Here is a 19,724-nt window from a genome sequence, read left to right on the forward strand (position 1 = left end):
GTCTTTGATCCACTTAGAATTGAGCTTTGTACAAGGATATAAGAATGGGTCAATTCTCATTCTTCTACACGATATCCCTCAGTTGTGCCAGCACCATTTGTTGAAAATGCTGTCTCTTTTCCACTGGATGGTTTTAGCTCCCTTGTCAAAGATCAGGTGACCATAGGTGTGTGGATTCATTTCTGGATCTTCAACTCTATTCCATTGATCTACCTGTCTGTCGCTGTACCAGTACCATGCAGTTTTTATCACAATTGCTCTGTAGTACAGCTTAAGGTCAGGCATGGTGATTCCACCAGAAGTTCTTTATTTTAGTGTTGAGAATGGTTTTTAATGCAGTTCCTCTTACTGTGGTAAACACCAACCATAAATTTACCTTCGTTGCTACCTTCTAGCTGTAGTTTTGTTACTGGTATGAATCATAATATAAATATTTTTGAGATAGAGGTTTGTTAAAGGCTTGTCATTCCATACAAGATGAGAATCATTGATCTATGCAAATGCACCTATAGGCTTTGAACTGTCAGGATCCCATTTCACTGGTGATTTCAGTTTTTTCCTTTTCCTATTAGGTAGAACTGAAAGCATGAAGTCGCTTGCATGAGCTACTTAGAAATTCCCTTGTAAAAATATTTTCCACCAAAAACTGTTGAATTGAAATATAATTGTACCTTTTTGTCTTCCATGTCTTCCTTCTAGTGCCTCTCATGTCCCCATCCAATTGATTGATTCTTTTGATTATTATTTTACATACCTATGTAAAATGCATAAATATATGCATGTAACCTGCTATATCCATCGAATGTTGCTAAACAAGATCTGAGTAATGCTACCTGGAAACATGTTGATACAGAAAGAAGAAATCTCATTTGTCCCTCCCCTGGTTGCATAACAACAAGCAAATAAGACATCTGTGAAGGGGAGGAGATTAGCCTGTCCCAGGGAGGAGCCCCCCACTGCTCATTTAATTCTAAGTGGTCATTCTGAAATCACATCCCTGCAGGCCTTCTTTACCACAGTCACTTTAAAATAGGTACTTGCTTACTTGTCTGCACATGCGTATTTTCATGTGTGTTTAGGTATCTGTAGTCCTGCAGAGCCAGTGCATTCCTTGGTGGGGAGATAGAGGTTTCTGAGAGCCAGTTGTCATGGGAGCTGTGACACACACACTGTTCTTTCCAGTTGCAGTTCACACTCATGTCCACTCAGCCATTTCTCCAACTTCAGTTTGTGTCTGTGTTTGGCCAGGTGTGGTGGATGAATGTGTGCCTTTGAAAGTGCTGGCACTTGTGAGCATCTGCACGTGGAGGCCAAATGTCACCTTTGGTGTCTCTCCTCTGGGGCTGTCCAACTTNTTTTTTTTTTTTTTTTTGAGACAGGGCCTCTCACATAGTTTGGAATTCAATGATTCTTTTAAGATGGTTGGCTAGTCTCTTTCTTTCTCCACCTTCCTGGCATTGACGTCACAATTATGTACCACCATGCTTGGCTCTTTCATCTGGATTCTAGGGATCCAGTGTTCGTCCTTGTGCTAGCAAGACAAGCCCTTTGTTTTCAGAACATTTTCCCAAGCCTTAGATATTCTAAGAGCACCCGTGCTAAGATGATTATTGTTGCGTGTAGATGTAATTTTCTCAGGGTTGTGTCCCATGTTCTTGGTGTGTCATAGTTGAACTGTTTATGCTGCCCCTCCCTGCAACCTTTCCATTGTTGTGTGTGCTACAGGAACTTGGAGGATTGTGACAGCCTCAGTTGGTTTCTCTTCTCCTTTAGACATCATTGTTCGTAACAATTCTGAACACTGTCTTTCCCAACCTATCAGATTGTAAGATTATTGCTATACTTAATTTTCTTTTGTTACCCTGGCTTGAGAATATTCATTTATAACTTTCCTTTGAAATGCCTTTGTTATTAATTTTCCCTTTTGTATATATTTTACACACACACACACACACACACACACACACACACACACACACTCATGCAGTCATGAATTCACTGGACTTTGTTTATCCAGGTGCAGAATCTTTTCACTTAGATCAGAGGACACTGAAGCCTGTGAGAGCTGAGAGCAGAGCCTGTGTTCACTGCTGGATGATGGGGCAGATGCAACCACCCGCATCCTGGCTCCCCTTGCCATTTTTCATCTTGTTTCCCAAACTCCTTCTGTGTTATGACTTCTGGCCTTTTTCTTTGAGGCATGAGTGATTTAGTGATTTCTCTTGAGCGCTAAGTGTTACTGCATGAAATTCCTGGTCCCCTGCTTTCTATTGGTCTCTGTCCCCCAAGAGGATCCAGGCCGTACAAGTGTCCCCCCCCCCACTTAAGATGTAGGTGAGAGACCGAGTTCCCTGGTATTCTTATAGTCCCTCAGGCATTTCCTTGGATTTTTGCCTCTTAGGCATTGTAACTGTAGATTGTTGAAGTCTGAATATTTGGGGTCAGATCTGAAAACTTGGGGTCAGGGATTCCTTTGTTCCTTAAGGTGTGTTGGGTCAGTTTCTTGTTTTATGACCTTTATTTCTGCACTCTCGTATTTGAGGGAATTGAAAGGTTAAGTTTTGTTATAGCTGGAATCCAAGTAATTCCCCTCATGAGAAGAAAGACGGAGTTCGGAGAGAACGGACTTCCCTGTGTGTGTCTTTAGTTACAGAAGCAGTCAGTTAGTTAGCGGTGGGACCCGTGGCAGATTGCTGGGAGTCGATATTTTTGGCATCTGTTGGTTTCATCATCAACACTGAGTGCTCTGTGTGTTGATCCTGAATCTTCCCAGAATGCCTCAGAAGTTCTGAGAAGGTCTGGATGCTCTCTGGGTGGCTCCTGGATCCCTGGGATGGCTCTGTTGCTCAGTGCCTTCATCATCAACACAGGCATCACCGGGTACCTGGATACAGCTCTTCCTCATAAAGTATTTTTGTTGCCCATGTGTGAATCGGACTTTTAGAACCTTGAAGGTTTTCTTTTTTGCATTTGAAATCAGGGTTTGCTATAAGAAATCATATCCTGTAGGTATTTAATAGAAAAGATTCAATAGAGTGGTTTAGCTCAGAAATTATCAGAAAGACCATTAGGGAGTAGTTGCTAAAGTGAATAAATATCTAGACTTGAATCCCCATTTTTTATAGCCAAGAAAGAGAACAGTCATCTGGCTTTCTCTCAACTGTTGAGTTCAAGAAAGTACCAGTGTATTCAGAAAGGGGTGACTGGCCTCTGAGACTTGAGACCTGAGACCCTCTGTCCCAGTTCCTGCTTGATAAACACCCATGCTGAAGAATGTCTGAGCATGTCAGTACAGAAGATTTCCATGCCCTCCCATGCCCTCCCACCAGGCTTCCAATAGGAAATAGGCAGAACTACAAGACAAGGCCTCTGGCTCACCCCAGCCTCCCAAATCACAACGCAGTGCATATATTTTGGCAGAATTTCTTATAATCCATACCTACCGACAGTGCAGCCACTGTGTTGTTTGGCAAACAGAAATGCTGACTCAGCACTCATCATAGTTTTCAGGAATTTTTTGTTTGTTTGTTTGTTTGTTTTTGTTTTTCGAGACAGGGTTTCTCTGTGTAGCCCTGGCTGTCCTGGAACTCACTTTGTAGACCAGACTGGCCTCAAACTCAGAAATCCACATGCCTCTGCCTCCCGAGTGCTAGGATTAAAGGCGTGCGCCACCATACCTGGCTTAGTTTTTAGGCATTTTTATGAATGTTGTATGGCTTGAATGTGTAGTCAACACTCAAATAGGGAGTTCTTAAGTTTCAGCTGTCAGGTTCATTTATTATATAACAGTTTACTTTAGGGAAACCCTTTGGGGGAATTCCTGTTTATGAAACAAGATAAGAAGGGAAGACCATGGCCCAGGAGAGAATTCTAAACTGTTTTAATTTCAACATTTTGGAAAGTACTAGAGGGAGACACAGACTATTACAATCATGGTCACCGTGTCAGGGTGAATTCTGTCTTAAGGAAAGGTTGCCAAATTCCTACTCTGTGGTTTCAGCTGTACATTGTTCCTTACCAAGCCTTAATTGCATGCTTAGAATTTGCAGTGGAAATTAAATAAAAGGTTTTTTTTTTTAAAAAAAAAAAACATATATTAAATAGAGATATGACCTGTTGGCCTGTAAAAAGTTTTTCTAATTTCCTTTTTTTACATCTGTAACACTGAGTTAGAAATGTGAACACTGTTGGCCGTTCTGCTCCCTCCTCCATGGAGGCTAGTGAGTTGCTTGGCATACATGGTGGGTGCTCCTTTTTTATGTTCCAAATGAAGACCCAGGTAAAGTTCTGGCAATACTCATAACAAATGAAATTTTATAGTCAACGGAAATACCGGCCATGGGGAAGATGGGTGACATACATGTGCTTGGAGTGTTTGAGCCAATCTTCATAGAATGTGATGTTTGTCACTTCAGCAGAAGACTCGGGCCTGGGCATGGCTTACTTTACAGTGTTGCTTTCTTTTTGATGCCTGGGACGTCCTTATCCATTCTTTACATTTTTAAATTATTTTTTGAGATTTTATTTGGTTTTATTTTGGGCTTATTTTTGCCGGAATGATGTCTGCTCACCACATGAATAGAGTGCTCACACATGCTAGAAGAGAGTGTTGGATCTTCAGGGAGTAGAGTTAGAGATGCTTGTAAACTGCCATGTAGGTGCTGGGAATTGAGTCCTCTGGAAGAGCAGCCAGTGCTCTTAACTGCTAAGCCATCTCTCTATCCCTGTCTTTCCTTCTTCATTGGGGACACATGCTCTGGAGTAAAAATTTCTAATTTCTGTCTCCTTCGGCTAATTGCTTAAAGTAACTGTAATCAAACTTCCACACATGAGAGGTTCTTAACTCTCTGGAACCCTTGGATCACTAGCTGAATATATTTGACATTCACTTGTATCAAGTGTACCAGACGTCACAGTGCCTTTCTTTGCCTATAGTGCGTATTATCCCGTAGGAGATACTTTGAAGAGGTTCTTGTTAATGGATGCACCAACCAAAATCGCAGGTGTAAATTGAATTTACAGTCACTCTAATTATTAGGAACCATGGAGAATAGTGCCTGACATTTGATCTACAATGATTCAAACTTAGAGCTTAACTCTTTGCACCCTGTAACCTTTATGTTTTGTGTGTGTGTGTGTGTGTGTGTGTGTGTGTGTGTGTGTGTGTGTGTTTGTTTGTGGACACGCGCATGCATGTGTAAGCACATGTGAAGTAGTAGTAGTAGCAGTAGTAGTAGCCACCACAGTAGCAGTGGTAGTAATGGTAGTAGTAGTAAAATGTAGTGGTAGTAGTTATAATAATATTAGTGTAGTATTAGTAATATAGTAGTAATAATAGTAGCAGTAATAATATAGGAACAGTAGTACTAATAGTAGTAGTAGTGGGTACACATGAGTGTGTCATAGAAATAGTCTAGTGATTCTGTGTCTTATTGATAAGATATGTCTGGGCTGCTGAATGTTATTGGTTCTTCTTTAAACTTTCTAAAAGTGTGTTCATGCTCACTCATGTACATGTTGTATATGTGTGTGCATGTATGAAAAAGTGTATGTGTGTGTGCATGTATGAGTGAATGTATGTGTGTGTGTGTGAGTGTGTGTGTGTGTTTGTTTTGTAAACTGCCTTGGAATACTTAGCCAATTGAATATGTTTTTTATACATTTTGGCTTTTTTAGCATAGTGATTAAAAAATTCTTTAGTAGGCTTAGTGCTAGTACTGCCTTAGAAAGAGACTTAAGGTGGACTAACCCACTGCTGCGATTCCGACTGGGAGCTTGGATAGCCAGGATCCGCTGCTATTGGTCAGTGACTCACCAGATTTTGCCTTATTTCAAAATCTTGAAATAAAAGTCGATCAATTTCCCATATTCAGGTAAAAGTCTGCGGTTGAATGTGGCCCAGCTGCTTCCCTGGGTACTGTATAATTGCAAACATGACCTTTCTTACATAGCTTGAATTAGGGACACATTTATATCAAAGGTTTGCTTGGCCTTCATGTCATTTCCTATACTGAGGAACAGTCTATTTAGGTTTTTTAATGAATTACAACTTACTATTTGAAAGCATAGCTATATGCATAGGGTTAATTCTTCTTGTTCCCTACAATTCTCTCCTAAGTTTTGATTGAAAATTGCCATGGCCCTTACCATAGCTTTAGTTTCCCAATACCTGTGCATTTAAAAAGTTAACATAGATACTTACATTTGTATTTCACTGTTAAAACAAATTTGAAATCACAGAGTTTATCCTGACATCGAAATTCAGTGATATTAAACTCTAGTAAATGTGAGTGACCAAACTTCAAAAACTTAAGATAATTTGTACTGAGTGGTGGGAATCCGGGGCACACTGATAGGCTTCGATGAGCACTGTGGTATCTGATGACATCTGAATAAACACAGTTTTACAGACAGACATGAGGTGTTTGTCCATCAGTAACATTCTCATAATAAAAAATAAAATATTTCTGCTCTCTCAGCTTATTAGTAAGATAGGCTTTGTTGTCTCATGCTTATTTTTGTTAGGATACAAACAAAAGTATTAAAAAATTAAAAGTAATTAAAACACACCTCACATGCTAGTAAAATTCCATGGCCTATGCAACGGGTCCAGCCGACTTGTAAACAGATCAGTACCGTGCACCTTTAAGACAAGTTTGAACATGCTGCTCAGGGAACACAGAGGAATGAGCAGCAATTAGCCTGGAGACCTGAGCACTTATTGGTATCTTGAAGAGGAGAGATCCCAGATAAGTGCAGAGGAGACACCTGAGCTTTCTTAGGGATTATATAGTTGACTTTTCTCATTAACACTTTCGCTTCCTGTTGGAAGGGCAAAACCTTTGTGAATTAGGCACACAGCCTCTTAGGTATATTCGGGTTTCCACTTTCAGAAGTAGATTTCCTGAATGCAGACAAACTCAGTTTATTCTTTGTCCCTTATTTTTAGCTGTACACATACACATACAAAGTTTGCTGTTTGCACCAGAGACTTAGAAGAATCCTCCTTGCGACCACATTTTTATGTGAGCATAGGGCAGTGCACAGGCGAGCAATGCCATCATAGAGTATAAAATGCTATGTGATTCACAATCAAAACCATTTGTTATTTTAGAACTGCGGAAACTGCGAGGCTGTTTTCTTGCTGCCTGTATCAGGTGGAGCCATTGCTGTTGGATGTGATTTAGCAGGAAATGTCAGGGACCTCTGCGTTCCCTGTGGTCTTTCCCAAGGTAGTTGGGAGAGAAGACTCTACTCCCAGGACCACTTCAGTTGTCTTTTCTCCAGTCTACTTGGTTATCATCCACCAAGCAATTACCTTACTGACTAGCTTAGTGAAACCTCCCACTTTGGGTTTTCTTTGCTCATAGACAGTTGGGGTTGCTCCCTGCCTCCTAGCTGCTCTGCTAAGCTGGGTAAGCACTTTCCTCTTCTCTAAATCGGCAGAGGTCTTCTTCATGTTACAGTCCAATTAGAAGAAACACATTAGTTCCTAATATGTGCAGGGACTCTCGGTGACCTCACTCCTCTCTGGCTTATCTTTTCTGCTGTCAGCTATCTTTTCTTTCCCCATGACTACTCAGGAAACAGAAAGGCAGCTAGGCTTGCCCACCCTATCCTAGCCTTCTCTGGAGCCCCGAAGAGAAGTGGGCTCTCCCTGGTGTCTCCCTGACAGCTCCTTTTTCCAGTGATACTGTGAATCTGAAGGGACTGTGTGTTATGGGGCCCGTCTCTATTTTGTGTCCCCTCTGATGACAGTGGCTCACTCACAGTTACTCACTGGGACCTGCTGCTTCTCTTTTTTTGTTGCTGCTTGGTTCCTTTGTTTTTTGTTTTTTGTTTTTTGTTTTTTGTTTTTTGTTTTTTGTTTTTTGTTTTTTTTCCTGGCTCCCCACATTGTTGCCAGGGGCTGTAAGCACATTGCTACATTGTTGCTTTCTGTAGGAGTACCTTTGTGCCAGGCAGGTCAAGAGTCTGTCTTGACTCTTACTCTACCTCTCCTTACTCTTATCTCCTCATCTGGGGTGAGGTGGGGGTGGGGGTACTTAGGAATTCCTAGTAATTAGAACATGGTCTTACAGGAAACCTCAGTTGACTCGGCTATAGTCTTGGGGAATTGAGGGACATGAGAGTTGGACAGAATGTTGGATGTAGAGTATTTTAGTTTACAGATAAGGAGATGTATTGAAGTTGGAAGATGTGCAAGGGCTAATGTCAGAGTGCTTTGTGACTGAGCGAGTGATTGCAGCCGAGTGTGCTATGTTAAGTCTAGTGCCTTTTCAAGTATTTCTAGTGTCTTTGAGAGAACCTATATAAAGGGTTGGCATTTCTGTGGAGTTGTTCTTCTTGCTCCCTCTGAGCAATGCCAGCTGTCCATGTAGGGAGAGGGGCTTGTAGCCAGTATTCTTCCAAAGCTCGCTCTCTCTCTCTCTCTCTCTCTCTCTCTCTCTCTCTCTCTCTCTCTCTCTCTGGTAAGTTGAATACATGACATTTTCAGCCCATGGCAGGCCCTGCTTTGCCCTCCCTGCTCTGGATAGCCTGATGCTTCAGAACATGATTGAGTTCGCTGCTTCCCTAGCAATTGTGTGTAATTTTCAGCCCGCCTCCTTCTTCAGTGCTGCCTGCCCACGCTTCCATCACATGCTGCAGCGTACCTGCTTTGTAATTACACTGCTAGGGACTTACCTACACAGTTTGGAAAAGGTTTGCCTAACGTGCTTATTTACTTGCACATAGTAAGTCTTGATTGATACCTTGGTAATCACTGAGATTAATCTGAGACTTCCTCCCACAATGGGGAGGGTCAGAGAATTAGGAAACAGGTGTCAAGGAAAGGGAGAAAAGAGAGTTGTGCTACCTCTGTGGAGCTGAGAGGAAAATTATAGATGATTTGTGATCTGCAGACCTAACTTTACTTGTTTTTTTTTTTTTTTAATTGTTATCTTGTCAGGATTTCTTAAATTCATGAAGCATGTAAGTGGATTGACGTATAGAATCCCCTCCCCCCCATTCAACTGTGGCATCTTCACAGAAGGACATTAGCTCCCCAAGCGTAAAAGTTGCATTATAGGCTCCTGTCTGAGCTGGAAGCTGGTTCTGAACTATGAAGGTCAAGCAACCTCCAGCCAAATACTGCTCTGTAGTCCAGGGTGAACAGCTGTACTTTAGACATCTAAGCCCATCGTTACGTTTAAAAAGGTAACGCTAGTTCTGCAATCAGCAAGAAACCAGAAGACTACGTGCCCAGCAAGCACGGGGGGACTCTGTGTTCAGATCCTGGCATTCGAGGCAGCTGAAAAGGAGAAGGAAGGAGGGGAGAAAAGGCTCTTTGAATTGGATTGAGAATCTCTTATTCAAGTCAAAATGACAAACTAAGAACTAACACTGGGAAAGATAAAGAGGAGCCGTTTCACCTAAGTACCATTGGCTCATGAAAATCTCTTCAAAAGCTGTAGAACTTGCATATGACCAAGCTGCACGATGCTGTGTGTAGACCTGACCTCTTCTAGCTCTGCCTACAGCAGAGAGGCAGCTCCATACTCAGTCATTACAGTACCGTTCACACTTAGCCAAGTCAGTCTCTGTGCTACCTGTCAAAAGATGGGAAAGGACTGTAACATACGCATACAGCGGGGTTTCATTCGGCTACAAAGAGCAAAGATTATTTCTAGGAAATTGTGTACAACTAAAGATCATACATGTTTAAGGGACAAAGTCCAGATTCCTAGGGCTAACACCATGGTTTTCATGGATGTAGAATTAAAAAAAGGAATATGTAAATAGGCAGAGAGCTATATGGAGGAGGAAGGGACCAGGGGGAGGCAGGGCAAGAGAATAACAGGAGGATCGAATATGTTCAGAGTATGTATAAAATGTATGAACTTATCATAATGAAATCCAGTGTTTGTATAATCAATAATGCTAACAAGAATCTTACAGCAGGAATTTGTTAATTCTAGCATGGCACTGACATTTTCACAGAGAGGCCAGTCTTGGAAAAACTTTCATGGTTTAAACAGGAATGCATTGTTTAAGTCTTAATGCTTGTTCAAATAAAGAGTCTGTTGGTGATAGACATGAATGTTAAAGTGAGTCTGCCATGCACTTTTGCTGTCTCAACTGCAACCTGTCAGTTACTACACCATTAAATTAGTGAGTATTAATTTCTGTTCTCTCCCTTAATCTCATCAGTTCATTCAGCACACATTGTCAGAGTAGCTACTGGGGAGCTATGCAAATTAGAGATTAATGTGAACGTTTTATACCACTTACTCTCCTGCCTGGAGTCAGAATATCTATACAAAGAAGCTTGGCGTATGTCTCAGTGGTCTAGTGCTAGCTTGCCAAATACTAGAACCTGTGAATCCCCACCAATGCAAGGTAAATAGTCAGGAAGATCCCACACAAGCTTAGCTTGGAGGTCATTTTAGAAAGCACAATTTGACGCTTATAGCACCAGATGTTGCATAATGCCATATACCAGGTGGTTGTTCTTCAGTAATCTTAGATTGCTTATAGAATTGCATGTTAATTTGGAGAAAAGAAAAAGAAAAATCTGATCAAATATCAGTTCTTTCTGTTGACAAATACCAGTGAGTTGGTATTCATATATGCAAGCCGAGGCTTCCTCAGCATCCAGTGACCTCAATTCTCCTTCGTAGACAGGGAAGGGGCTGATCATCAATTTGCTCTTTTGAATGCCTTACCTTCTCTATGGTTGGGATGTGTTGAATATTGCCTTCATCAGCCTATGATTTTGGAGTATGAGAGAAAGAATGTATTATAGTCACTACAATCCAAGAGGTAAATAATGGAGGTGCCAAGAGCCCAAACCACTCATTCCACAAAGACAGGGGACAGCAAAGAAAACATATTAAAGCTTTTTGAGGTTTGCAACTTGTTAGCTGTTTATCTTAATCTATGCAACTCCTTAGAACTTTACTTTGTGTGTGTGTGTGTGTGTGTGTGTGTGTGTGTGTGTATTTTTGTGTGTGGGGGTTATGGGTCTAGGTATTGAATTCAAGGCCTTGCAAACACAATTCAAATGTTCTGCCACTGAAGTGGTTCCCTGACCCCAGGCTTATGGTCTTGATCTTTAACTGCTAGTCATGGTAGTACATCCGCATATAGCAGTGTGATGAGTCCGTGGGCATTAGAACAATCACGTCACATACAGTTGGTCAGCCCTCAGTAAACACTTGGCATTTCTTGTTAACCTGTGGCTTTGCTGTTCTTATAATTGCTGGGGAGAGATGACAGAGAGCTATAGAGAATGTGATCAGTATATCCATATAGGCTCTCTCTACTTGCTCTGCACATAGCCCAGACCTTGGAGGGATGGGACGGGGCACAGTCTATGACTTTTCAGCAGCAGGCGTGTTGCTGGGGTCAGGGCTGGTTCTTATGCTTGTTATCTCTGAGTGCTGTGGCTCCATGTTCAGTGTCAGGAGAGGAGTGGGGAAGGATCCTCCCTTTCACTTCTTGCTTTCACAGGTTCTAAGCCTAGAGTGAAACCTACCTCAGGGCAGAGGAAGTAAGACCAGAGTTGGGAGGCACAGCAAAGCCCATTCTTACCCTGCCTGCTGTGCTTTCGCTGGGCCTGTCTCTGAGAAGTAAGGAGGGGCCCTGACCGGCTTTTGTCAGTTCACGCATGTCTCAGACTTGTTTATCAGAAACAAGTTTAAGATTTAGACGAAGAAAACAGCCATTATCCATAGGAGTGGTTTTGGAATGTTCAGTTGTCCAACTTCAGATGTATATATTTCCTTGTTAAAAGTCACTCTAATTCAACGGAGACTCAAATTAGGGCCAGAAGGACTCCATGTTCATACTGTTGCATTTATTATTTTCTTGGATCCATCTTGCATGGACTACTATCCCTCTGTCCCTCAGTATGCTTTGATTTGTTTCACTTCTCTCTCCCTCCCTCCCTCCCTCCCTCCCTCCCTCCCTCCCTCCCTCTCTCTCTCTCTCTCTCTGTCTCTCTCTCTGTCTCCCTGCGTCCCACCGTCCCTCCCTCCTCTATTCTCTCCCTGGTGTCAGTTTCTGGTGTCAGTTTCTCTCTTTGAGGCAGAATCATTTTTTTCCCACTGTGAGGAATATCTGACTTAGACCTCCTGGGGACAATGCTGTCCCTATCTGCCATCTCACTATAGTAGCACTAGGATCACAGTCACGCACTATCATTTCCTGGCTTATGTGTAGTCTGGGAATTTGAACTTGGGTCCTTACATGTGCATCACAAGTGCTTTTCCCACCGAGCCATCTCCTCATTTCCTGTGTTGTTAATTCTTGTCATTGTTCTCCCCCATGTTATATTTCACAACTGCACAGCTTTCTAAGTCCTGATGGGAGCTGCCTCTCCCACCCTGCACTAGTTCTTTGACAGCTCCTCCAGTTTATCAGTATAGCATCTTTTCTAGGCTACTCTCCTTCCTTGCATTTAGATGAATGTGACTCCCCCAGACTATACTTTTTGAGTGAAGGAGGGAAATCTAATTCATCTAGAGAACTAGTGAGAGACATATACGTTTATTTGATCCTTAAGTTAATAGGTGTTTTCATTGAGTTCTTATTATGAACTAGACTTTGGCATTACAATATGGTAAGGAGTTCTGCTCTCCAGGATTGGAGAGTTTACTCTGGGGAGTGTGCATGTAGCGGGTCACCTGACCAGTGTGTGCAGTAGGGTAATGTGCTGCTGCTGAGCAGCGTTTGCAGCTGAGCAAAGGACTAAATGCGTCACTTACATTCTGAAGAACTAGCTGGAAGTTATCCCCAGGACATAAAGGATGCATTATGGATAAGAAATTATTTGTAACTTAGGGATAACTTATGTGAATAGGTAAAATCTTGAGCAGAAAATGAATTTTCTTGAAGATATAAATGTTATCACATTATCTTAGAAGTATTATCACAAAATGTATTAGAAATATTTTTTAGTATCTGTTATTAAATAAAGTATTATCACATATAGACGTATTTTTATTGAATTCTGATGAACCTTTAAAGATCAGATTTTTCAGGGTCATTATTAAGTTAATTGAGGCTGCACTGGAATTTAAAATGCCTGGGTGAAAGCCTAATAATGAAAGAAAGGAAAGCGGCCAAGAGCGCGCCACTTCTGACCTTTGACCTCATGCACAGAATTATAAGTAAAAGTTTAATTTTTCTATGACTTAGGTTTTTTTCTTTATAGGATTGAAAAAATATTTTAGTATCTAGAAATCTATCTACAGGATTCATTACATATGGAAAGGCAAAGTGATTGTGCTGGTAGATGCCGATGGGGGAGGAGAGGTGTGCTGGTGGGTGCTGATGGGGAGGGAGAGGTGTGCTGACTGATGCTGATGGGGAGGGGCACTGGTGGGTGCTGATGGGGAGGGACAGGGGTACTAGTGGATGCTGATGGATGCTGATAGGGAAGGGGAGATGTGCTATACAGTTGTGAGAGGCTGCATGGAGATACATATATCAGACAGTATCTTATGATAGTACAATGAGACTATCCAGGAAATTCCAGGTCATTACAACATGTATGTAAATTGATAAATTGCTTTTTAGCAAACTAATATTAGTATGGAAAATTACTGGAAGAATCCAGTCAAAGAGCATGTTACTCGCCTTTAGGAGGACTCATTCACAGGCAGGAATCTGAGTTGGGGAAACATAAAATCAGAGAGTGGGGCTTGGTACCCAGGGATTGGAAGGAAATGCAGTTGTTCGTGGTGGGCACATCATAAAGATGTGCTCAGAAGCATAGAAATTCACTGTAAGCCTTGGGGCACAGTAGACCAGTGGAAGATGCTGTGATGCTCATCTCTATCTAGATGTAGCCTTCATAGAGGGCAGGCCCAGAGTGCCTTCTATACAGATGTGGTCCTCATGGAGGGGAAGCCCAGAGCGCTTCCTGTGGAGAAGCAGGCATCATCAGGGTAAGTCACATTGCCATTGGGGACAGAGATGACCATGATTTTCATACTGAGTCTTGGATTTTTACTCTTAATTATGTCCCAATAATTACTTGTTTCTGTATGTCTGTGTCATAGTTAATGAAGCCAGCACAAGTCAGTTGTAAGTAATGTAGAATTAGTCTACAGGTTTTCAACTTTGCTTCAAGGACCATTATACACTGTATGAGATTGCATTGAAAAGCTTTTGTTTTGGAATAAGTCTAGATTTACAGCAAAGGTGTCAATGATGCTATTAACCCATTTTAATATATACAATTGAAATCTATACTATGAATATACACAAAGCACCAGAAATTTTTCAATAATTTACTGTTTTGTATTCACAGTAGTCACATTGAATGTAAGAATAGTACCATTAATCCCATTGCATAAATGAGAAGCTCCATTGATAAGAAAAAGACTTTTTTTTTTTTTAAATCTCTCTCTGCTCCATCTTTAGATATAGGCTTAATTTGGGTCTCTTTACATGATTCTAAATGTTCAACTAGATTTAAAACCTCTGTTCTTTATTGATTTTGTGGCATACTTTACTGGTAATTTTAGGATATCTAAAATACGGTCCCTGTCTTCTCGCGTAGGCTCATAGTTCTCTAATATTTGTATCTCTGTGCACATACACGGGGACTGAGAAGGATGTGAGAGTTCTGATGCCAGAGGGAGACCAGTATCACCATTGCCTTCAACCCCCTGTGTCTTTATCTCTTTTCTTTCCCTTTGTTATCCAGAGTTGTCACTATAGATTGACACCTGTTTCCCTCTCTGTAAAATGACCAATAATTCTCGCTCATTCTCTATGAGGATAGAGGAACACCCACCCCACTTCCATTGCAATTGACAGTATATGCATAAAATCCTTTAATGTTATTGTATTGGTTTTCTTAAAAGTTCTGTGATTAAGGAGGCCTGGAATGTCTCAATCATAACTTTGGCCAGGGCCTCATTCAGGGCTCCCAATCATACTGCTTGTCTGTGGAGTGGGCACATGTGAATTCCCAGCAAGGACACTACTGTCTCACCTCTTTCTTCTCTCGCCATTGCTTTGTGACATGCTGAGGCCTTCATTTGTTCCACCATTTGCTGCAAGCTTTGTCACTGTAGACATCTGGAGGTAATCATGTAGCCCTCTTAATTAATTCAGTTCAATTAATAAATTACAAGGTAGATTTGGGGCTAGGAGTGGGTACAGGGCCCCTTCCGGCCTCCCTGTGCTGGAGAGCTCTTGCAATCAGACCTGGAGAGCCCCCCTCACCTAGTTTATGAGGCTCTTCCCCAGCAGGTAGGCTGCCGGGAGGAGTGATTGGCATATCCTGACAGAGAACTCAACTTTCTCTTCACACAGTGTGGATACTCTGATGGAGCAGTGTCTGGGCTGGGTTGGTTATCCCTCATGGAGGTAAAGTAATTTTTTCCACACTTTCCCAGCTTAGTTAGGTGCTACTGGCCGTTTTCTTGATTTGCAGGTTCACCATTGGACTGCTGCTGTTGAATATGCTTTCTCTAATACATGTTAGTGTATGTCCCAGGCATTTTGGCAAACAGTACCTCTTAGGGTTGGGGGTGGGGCAGAGATGACCTGTAGAAATGACATTTTAAAGTATGCTTCATGTATCTGCTAATGCAATAACTGTTCACTGTTTCTCTAATGCCCACTGGGTAAATCGAGGATCAACTGTGTGTGCAGAGGTATCTCTGGCCCCATCACCCACTCCAGCTCTTTGATCAATTGACTTGCTTTTCATATGGCTCTCCAGCCACACTGAACACAGTGTTGTCTGTTTTTCTGTTTTTCTAACTGCAGATTTCCACAATGTCTCACCCATCTTGGCTGCCACCCAAAAGCACTGGTGAGCCTCTTGGCCACGTTCCTGCACGGATGGAGACCACCCATTCTTTTGGGAACCCCAGTATCTCAGTGTCAACACAACAGCCACCCAAGAAGTATGCTCCAGTTGTTGCTCCGAAGCCCAAGTATAACCCATACAAGCAGCCTGGAGGAGAGGGTGAGTTCTGGTGCCCAGAGTGGGAAATGAGCATAAAAGATGTGATTTGCTGTGAGAGTTGTGTTGGAAGTTTCTCGTTATATTTACCACAGTTCATAAAGTGTCCGATTTTACCTAGCTCCCTATATTGTCTGTTACACCGACTGCATTTTAGAAACAAAGAGATTAAATCTCACAGAGTTGGGATTATATAGTAACAAATATCTATGATAATACATATCTATTGCTATTTATGACTCTAAAACAGATAGAAACATGACCTCTCCAAGTGTGACTCAGAACCTTTCTGTAGCCTTATCTCATCCTTCCCTATTCTTCTGTGGGGATGTGTCCATCACCCAGTGTAGCCATCAGGCAAGTGCCAAAATGTCACCAAGCAATAGTCCAGCGAGAAAGCATTAGGACAAATCCCCTGTGAGGTCCCTGGAACCCTGCTTCTTCTCACTCTCTCCCTGGGAGAAGACTGTTCTTGGCAGCCCTGCATGTTTAAGTCACAGATGGTTCAGAGCAAACCTGAGTTCCAGTGGTTTTACTAGCAATGTATTCATTTTACATCAAGTGGATTTTGAATGTCTAGATGAGCTAAGCATTCAATGTGGGGTTATATTGTGACTCTCACATTAACAAAGGTGACCAGTATAGTCTTTGTGGTAGAAGAGACTTCGTATTTATCCCAATCAATGTCACATGCTCCTTCACACCCATGAAGCAGTAACCTAAGACTTATATATAGAATAGTGTAAGACTTCTAGAAGCTGAGAATAGATGTGCGCTCCCAAGATTCCATCTCTTTCTCGACTTTGTGTCCTTATCTATCTTCTCAAAAATGATTGTTCTGTTTCTACAGTTGCCTTCATTGTGTTCTTAGATACATCTTTTGTATTTGTTGTAGCAATGTTGTGGGGACTTATTTCATGCCCTATAGTGTTGCCTGTTCTCTCTGTTGTTTTCTCAGTCCTCACCTCCCAGGAACCACATCATTAATCCACCAGTTTACCTATGGCTTTGGTCTCCTGCTGTTTTAGGACTCCTTTCAGAAACAAGATACACATGTCTGACTTGTGTAAACCAGCTGCAGGCTAAGAGCTTATGAGAAGAAAGACCAGGCCTCTCTATATACTGGGTGTTGTGGATCCTTAGGAATCTCTGTGTGTCCCTCCCTTAGAAATATCCAGAGACAACCCCATCCCGGAATCCATCCCATCATCAGCCACCAAACCCAGATACTAATGCACATGCCAGCAAGATTCTGCTGAAGGGACCCTGATATAGCGGCCTCTTGTGAGGCTATGCCAGTGCCTGCCAAACACAGAAGTGGATGCTCACAGTCAGCTATTGGATAGAACACAGGGCCCCCAATGGAGGAGCTAGAGAAAGTACTCAAGGAGCTGTAGGGGGCTGCAACCCTGTAGGTGCAGCAACAATATGAACTAACCAGTACCCCCTGAGCTCGAGTCTCTAGCTGCATATGTAGCAGAAGATGGCCTAATCAGCCATCATTGGGAAGAGAGGCCCCTTGGTCTTGTAAACTTTATATGACCCAGCACAGAGGCAGGCCAGGGCCAAGTAGTGGGAGTGGGTGGGTAGGGGAGCAGGGGCAGGGGTGAGGTATTGGAACTTTCGGGATAGCATTTGAAATGTAAATAAAGAAAATAATAATAAATAAATTGAAAAGAAAAGAAATAGCATTGCAAAGGCATGAGCATGCCTTTCTGGAAAAGGTGCATGCTGTCCATGGACTCCCTGATCCCAATGTCTGGGCTAGAAGCTTCCTTGCCCATGTAGGACACTGAACTTTTGCGGGTGACTGAGGTCTTTCTGACGTTGGTTTCCATTGGCTTATTATCCTCTTAGGACTGTAGGGTTCATCCTTGCTGAAGAGTAGGGAGAGCCAATATTGGCTTCCTGGTTTGTTTCCTCACCTTCCTGGTTTGTTTTCTTAGCATTTCCTTTTGTGTGATTTAGAAGACACCTTCATTTCTTCTCCTATTTGAGGAATTCAAATAGACTTCTTACTAATAGGGAGAGAACAAAGGCAAAGTATTAAAACAGCAAAGGGTCTCCATGAGGAGGCTTGTAGTGGATATGGGAGTTCATTACAAGCCCAGAGGTTAGATTGTGGCTAGAGTCTACATGAAAACACATGGGCTTTCAGGGGAAGACAAACACAATGATGTCTCTTCCATTTCTTCACTCTGAATGCCATTGAATCTTAGTGAGACAGCCCTTAGTTCTTCTCTGGCTCGTGATGCCCTGCCTCTACTCTATATGGCAAGCCCACTGAATTGCCTTCACCCCACTCACAGCTTCTTGTCCCTTGCCACCCTATTGCATTTGTTGCCTGCTGGGATCCTGTTGCTAGCACTTTGCCCACAATGTTTGGTGCAACCTGTACGAGGGGCTGTCACTTCCCTCTCTACAAGCATGCTGTCTCCCTGCAGCCTGGCTACCCTTCTCATTAATGCTCCACTTGTCTTCTGCACTTACTGAGCATGTTGTGTATGCTGTATGCTGCATTCCTCCTCCTGCACTTACTGAGCATGCAGTGACACTGCATTACTCCTCCTGTACTTACTGAGCATCCAGTGCATGCTGTACACTGCATTCCTCCTCCTGCACTTACTAAGCATGCAGTGTATGGCACACACTGCCATTGTTCCTCCTGCATTTACTGAACATGCAGTGAATGCCATACACTGCATTGCTCCTTCTGCATTTACTGAACGTGAGTGCATGCCACATACTGTATTGCTCCTCCTGTACTTACTGAACATGCCGTGTATGCCACACACTGCATTCCTCCTCCTGCATTTACTATACATGCAGTGTATGGCACACATTCTATCTCTCTGCTGCATTCAGCTGCCTGTTCAGAGAACCCTGGGAACTAGCTTGCACACACATCCACACCGACATTGGAACTTTGAGAGGCGAGATGGCCCTCACTGTGTTTTCTGGTTAGGGATTTTGTATGCCAAGGCTCTTGTGCAGTGTGTGCCTTCACTCTGCATAGTTCTGTTACAGTTTTTTTTCTCCTTTACCCCTTCCATGAGCTTTTCATTTGAGGGGCTGTCTAAACACTGCTGCCTTCAAGTAGTGATTACATTGCTCCATTACTATTATGTCTGTGATCTCTGGGGTTCGCTTTCTTATTTTTTCCTTCTGACTGTGAAAGTAGAAAGGACCCACATGTTTTCCACATCAACTTATATTTATGTGATACCCATATGTTATAATTTTCTTGTATAAAACACCATGCTAATAACCTTTATGTAAAGCGTTTTGACACACAGTGGATGGATTTTTTCCCAGGCAGTGGTTCTTTAGGCCTTAGCCCCTTGATTTTCAAAAAATTTAAAAGAATTTGTATTTTCTCAATGTTTTGAATATCCCTACATTTCTACATTCTCTCTGTCCAGCACTGAATGTTGAGCTGTATTGCGTGTGTGTGTGTGTGTGTGTGTGTGTGTGAGTTTGTTGTTGTTGTTGTACGTTACAGAATACATATTTAAATATATAATATATAGTATACCTTTATATCAATATATTGATATAGATAGATAGTAAAGTTCTTTGGTTTCCATTATGAGAGGTTTTTCCCAAGGGAAATGATATGACACAACTTTCTTCTGGTTCTTTTGTTTGTTTTTTAGACAGGGTTTCTCTGTATAGCTCTGGCTGTCCTGGAACTCACTTTGTAGACCAGGCTGGCCTTGAACTCAGAAATCCACCTGCCTCTGCCTCCCAAGTG

At 42.2% G+C, this 19,724-nt stretch overlaps 1 protein-coding gene across 7 annotated transcripts in view; it reads left to right on the forward strand.

Moving 5' to 3' along the window:
• Window positions 1–19,724, forward strand: part of Lpp (LIM domain containing preferred translocation partner in lipoma) — a 599,010-nt gene that overhangs the window by 197,276 nt on the left and 382,010 nt on the right. For all 7 annotated transcript variants that reach the window (XM_029544361.1, XM_029544363.1, XM_029544362.1 and 4 more), the window contains one exon: window positions 15,772–15,973. In XM_029544361.1, coding sequence (XP_029400221.1) covers window positions 15,781–15,973 — 193 coding nt within the window. In that variant the 5' untranslated portion in view covers window positions 15,772–15,780. The remainder of the gene's footprint in view (window positions 1–15,771; window positions 15,974–19,724) is intronic.

Source organism: Mus pahari, chromosome 12 (genome assembly GCF_900095145.1).
Source record: "Mus pahari chromosome 12, PAHARI_EIJ_v1.1, whole genome shotgun sequence".
Classification (NCBI taxonomy): domain Eukaryota; kingdom Metazoa; phylum Chordata; class Mammalia; order Rodentia; family Muridae; genus Mus; species Mus pahari.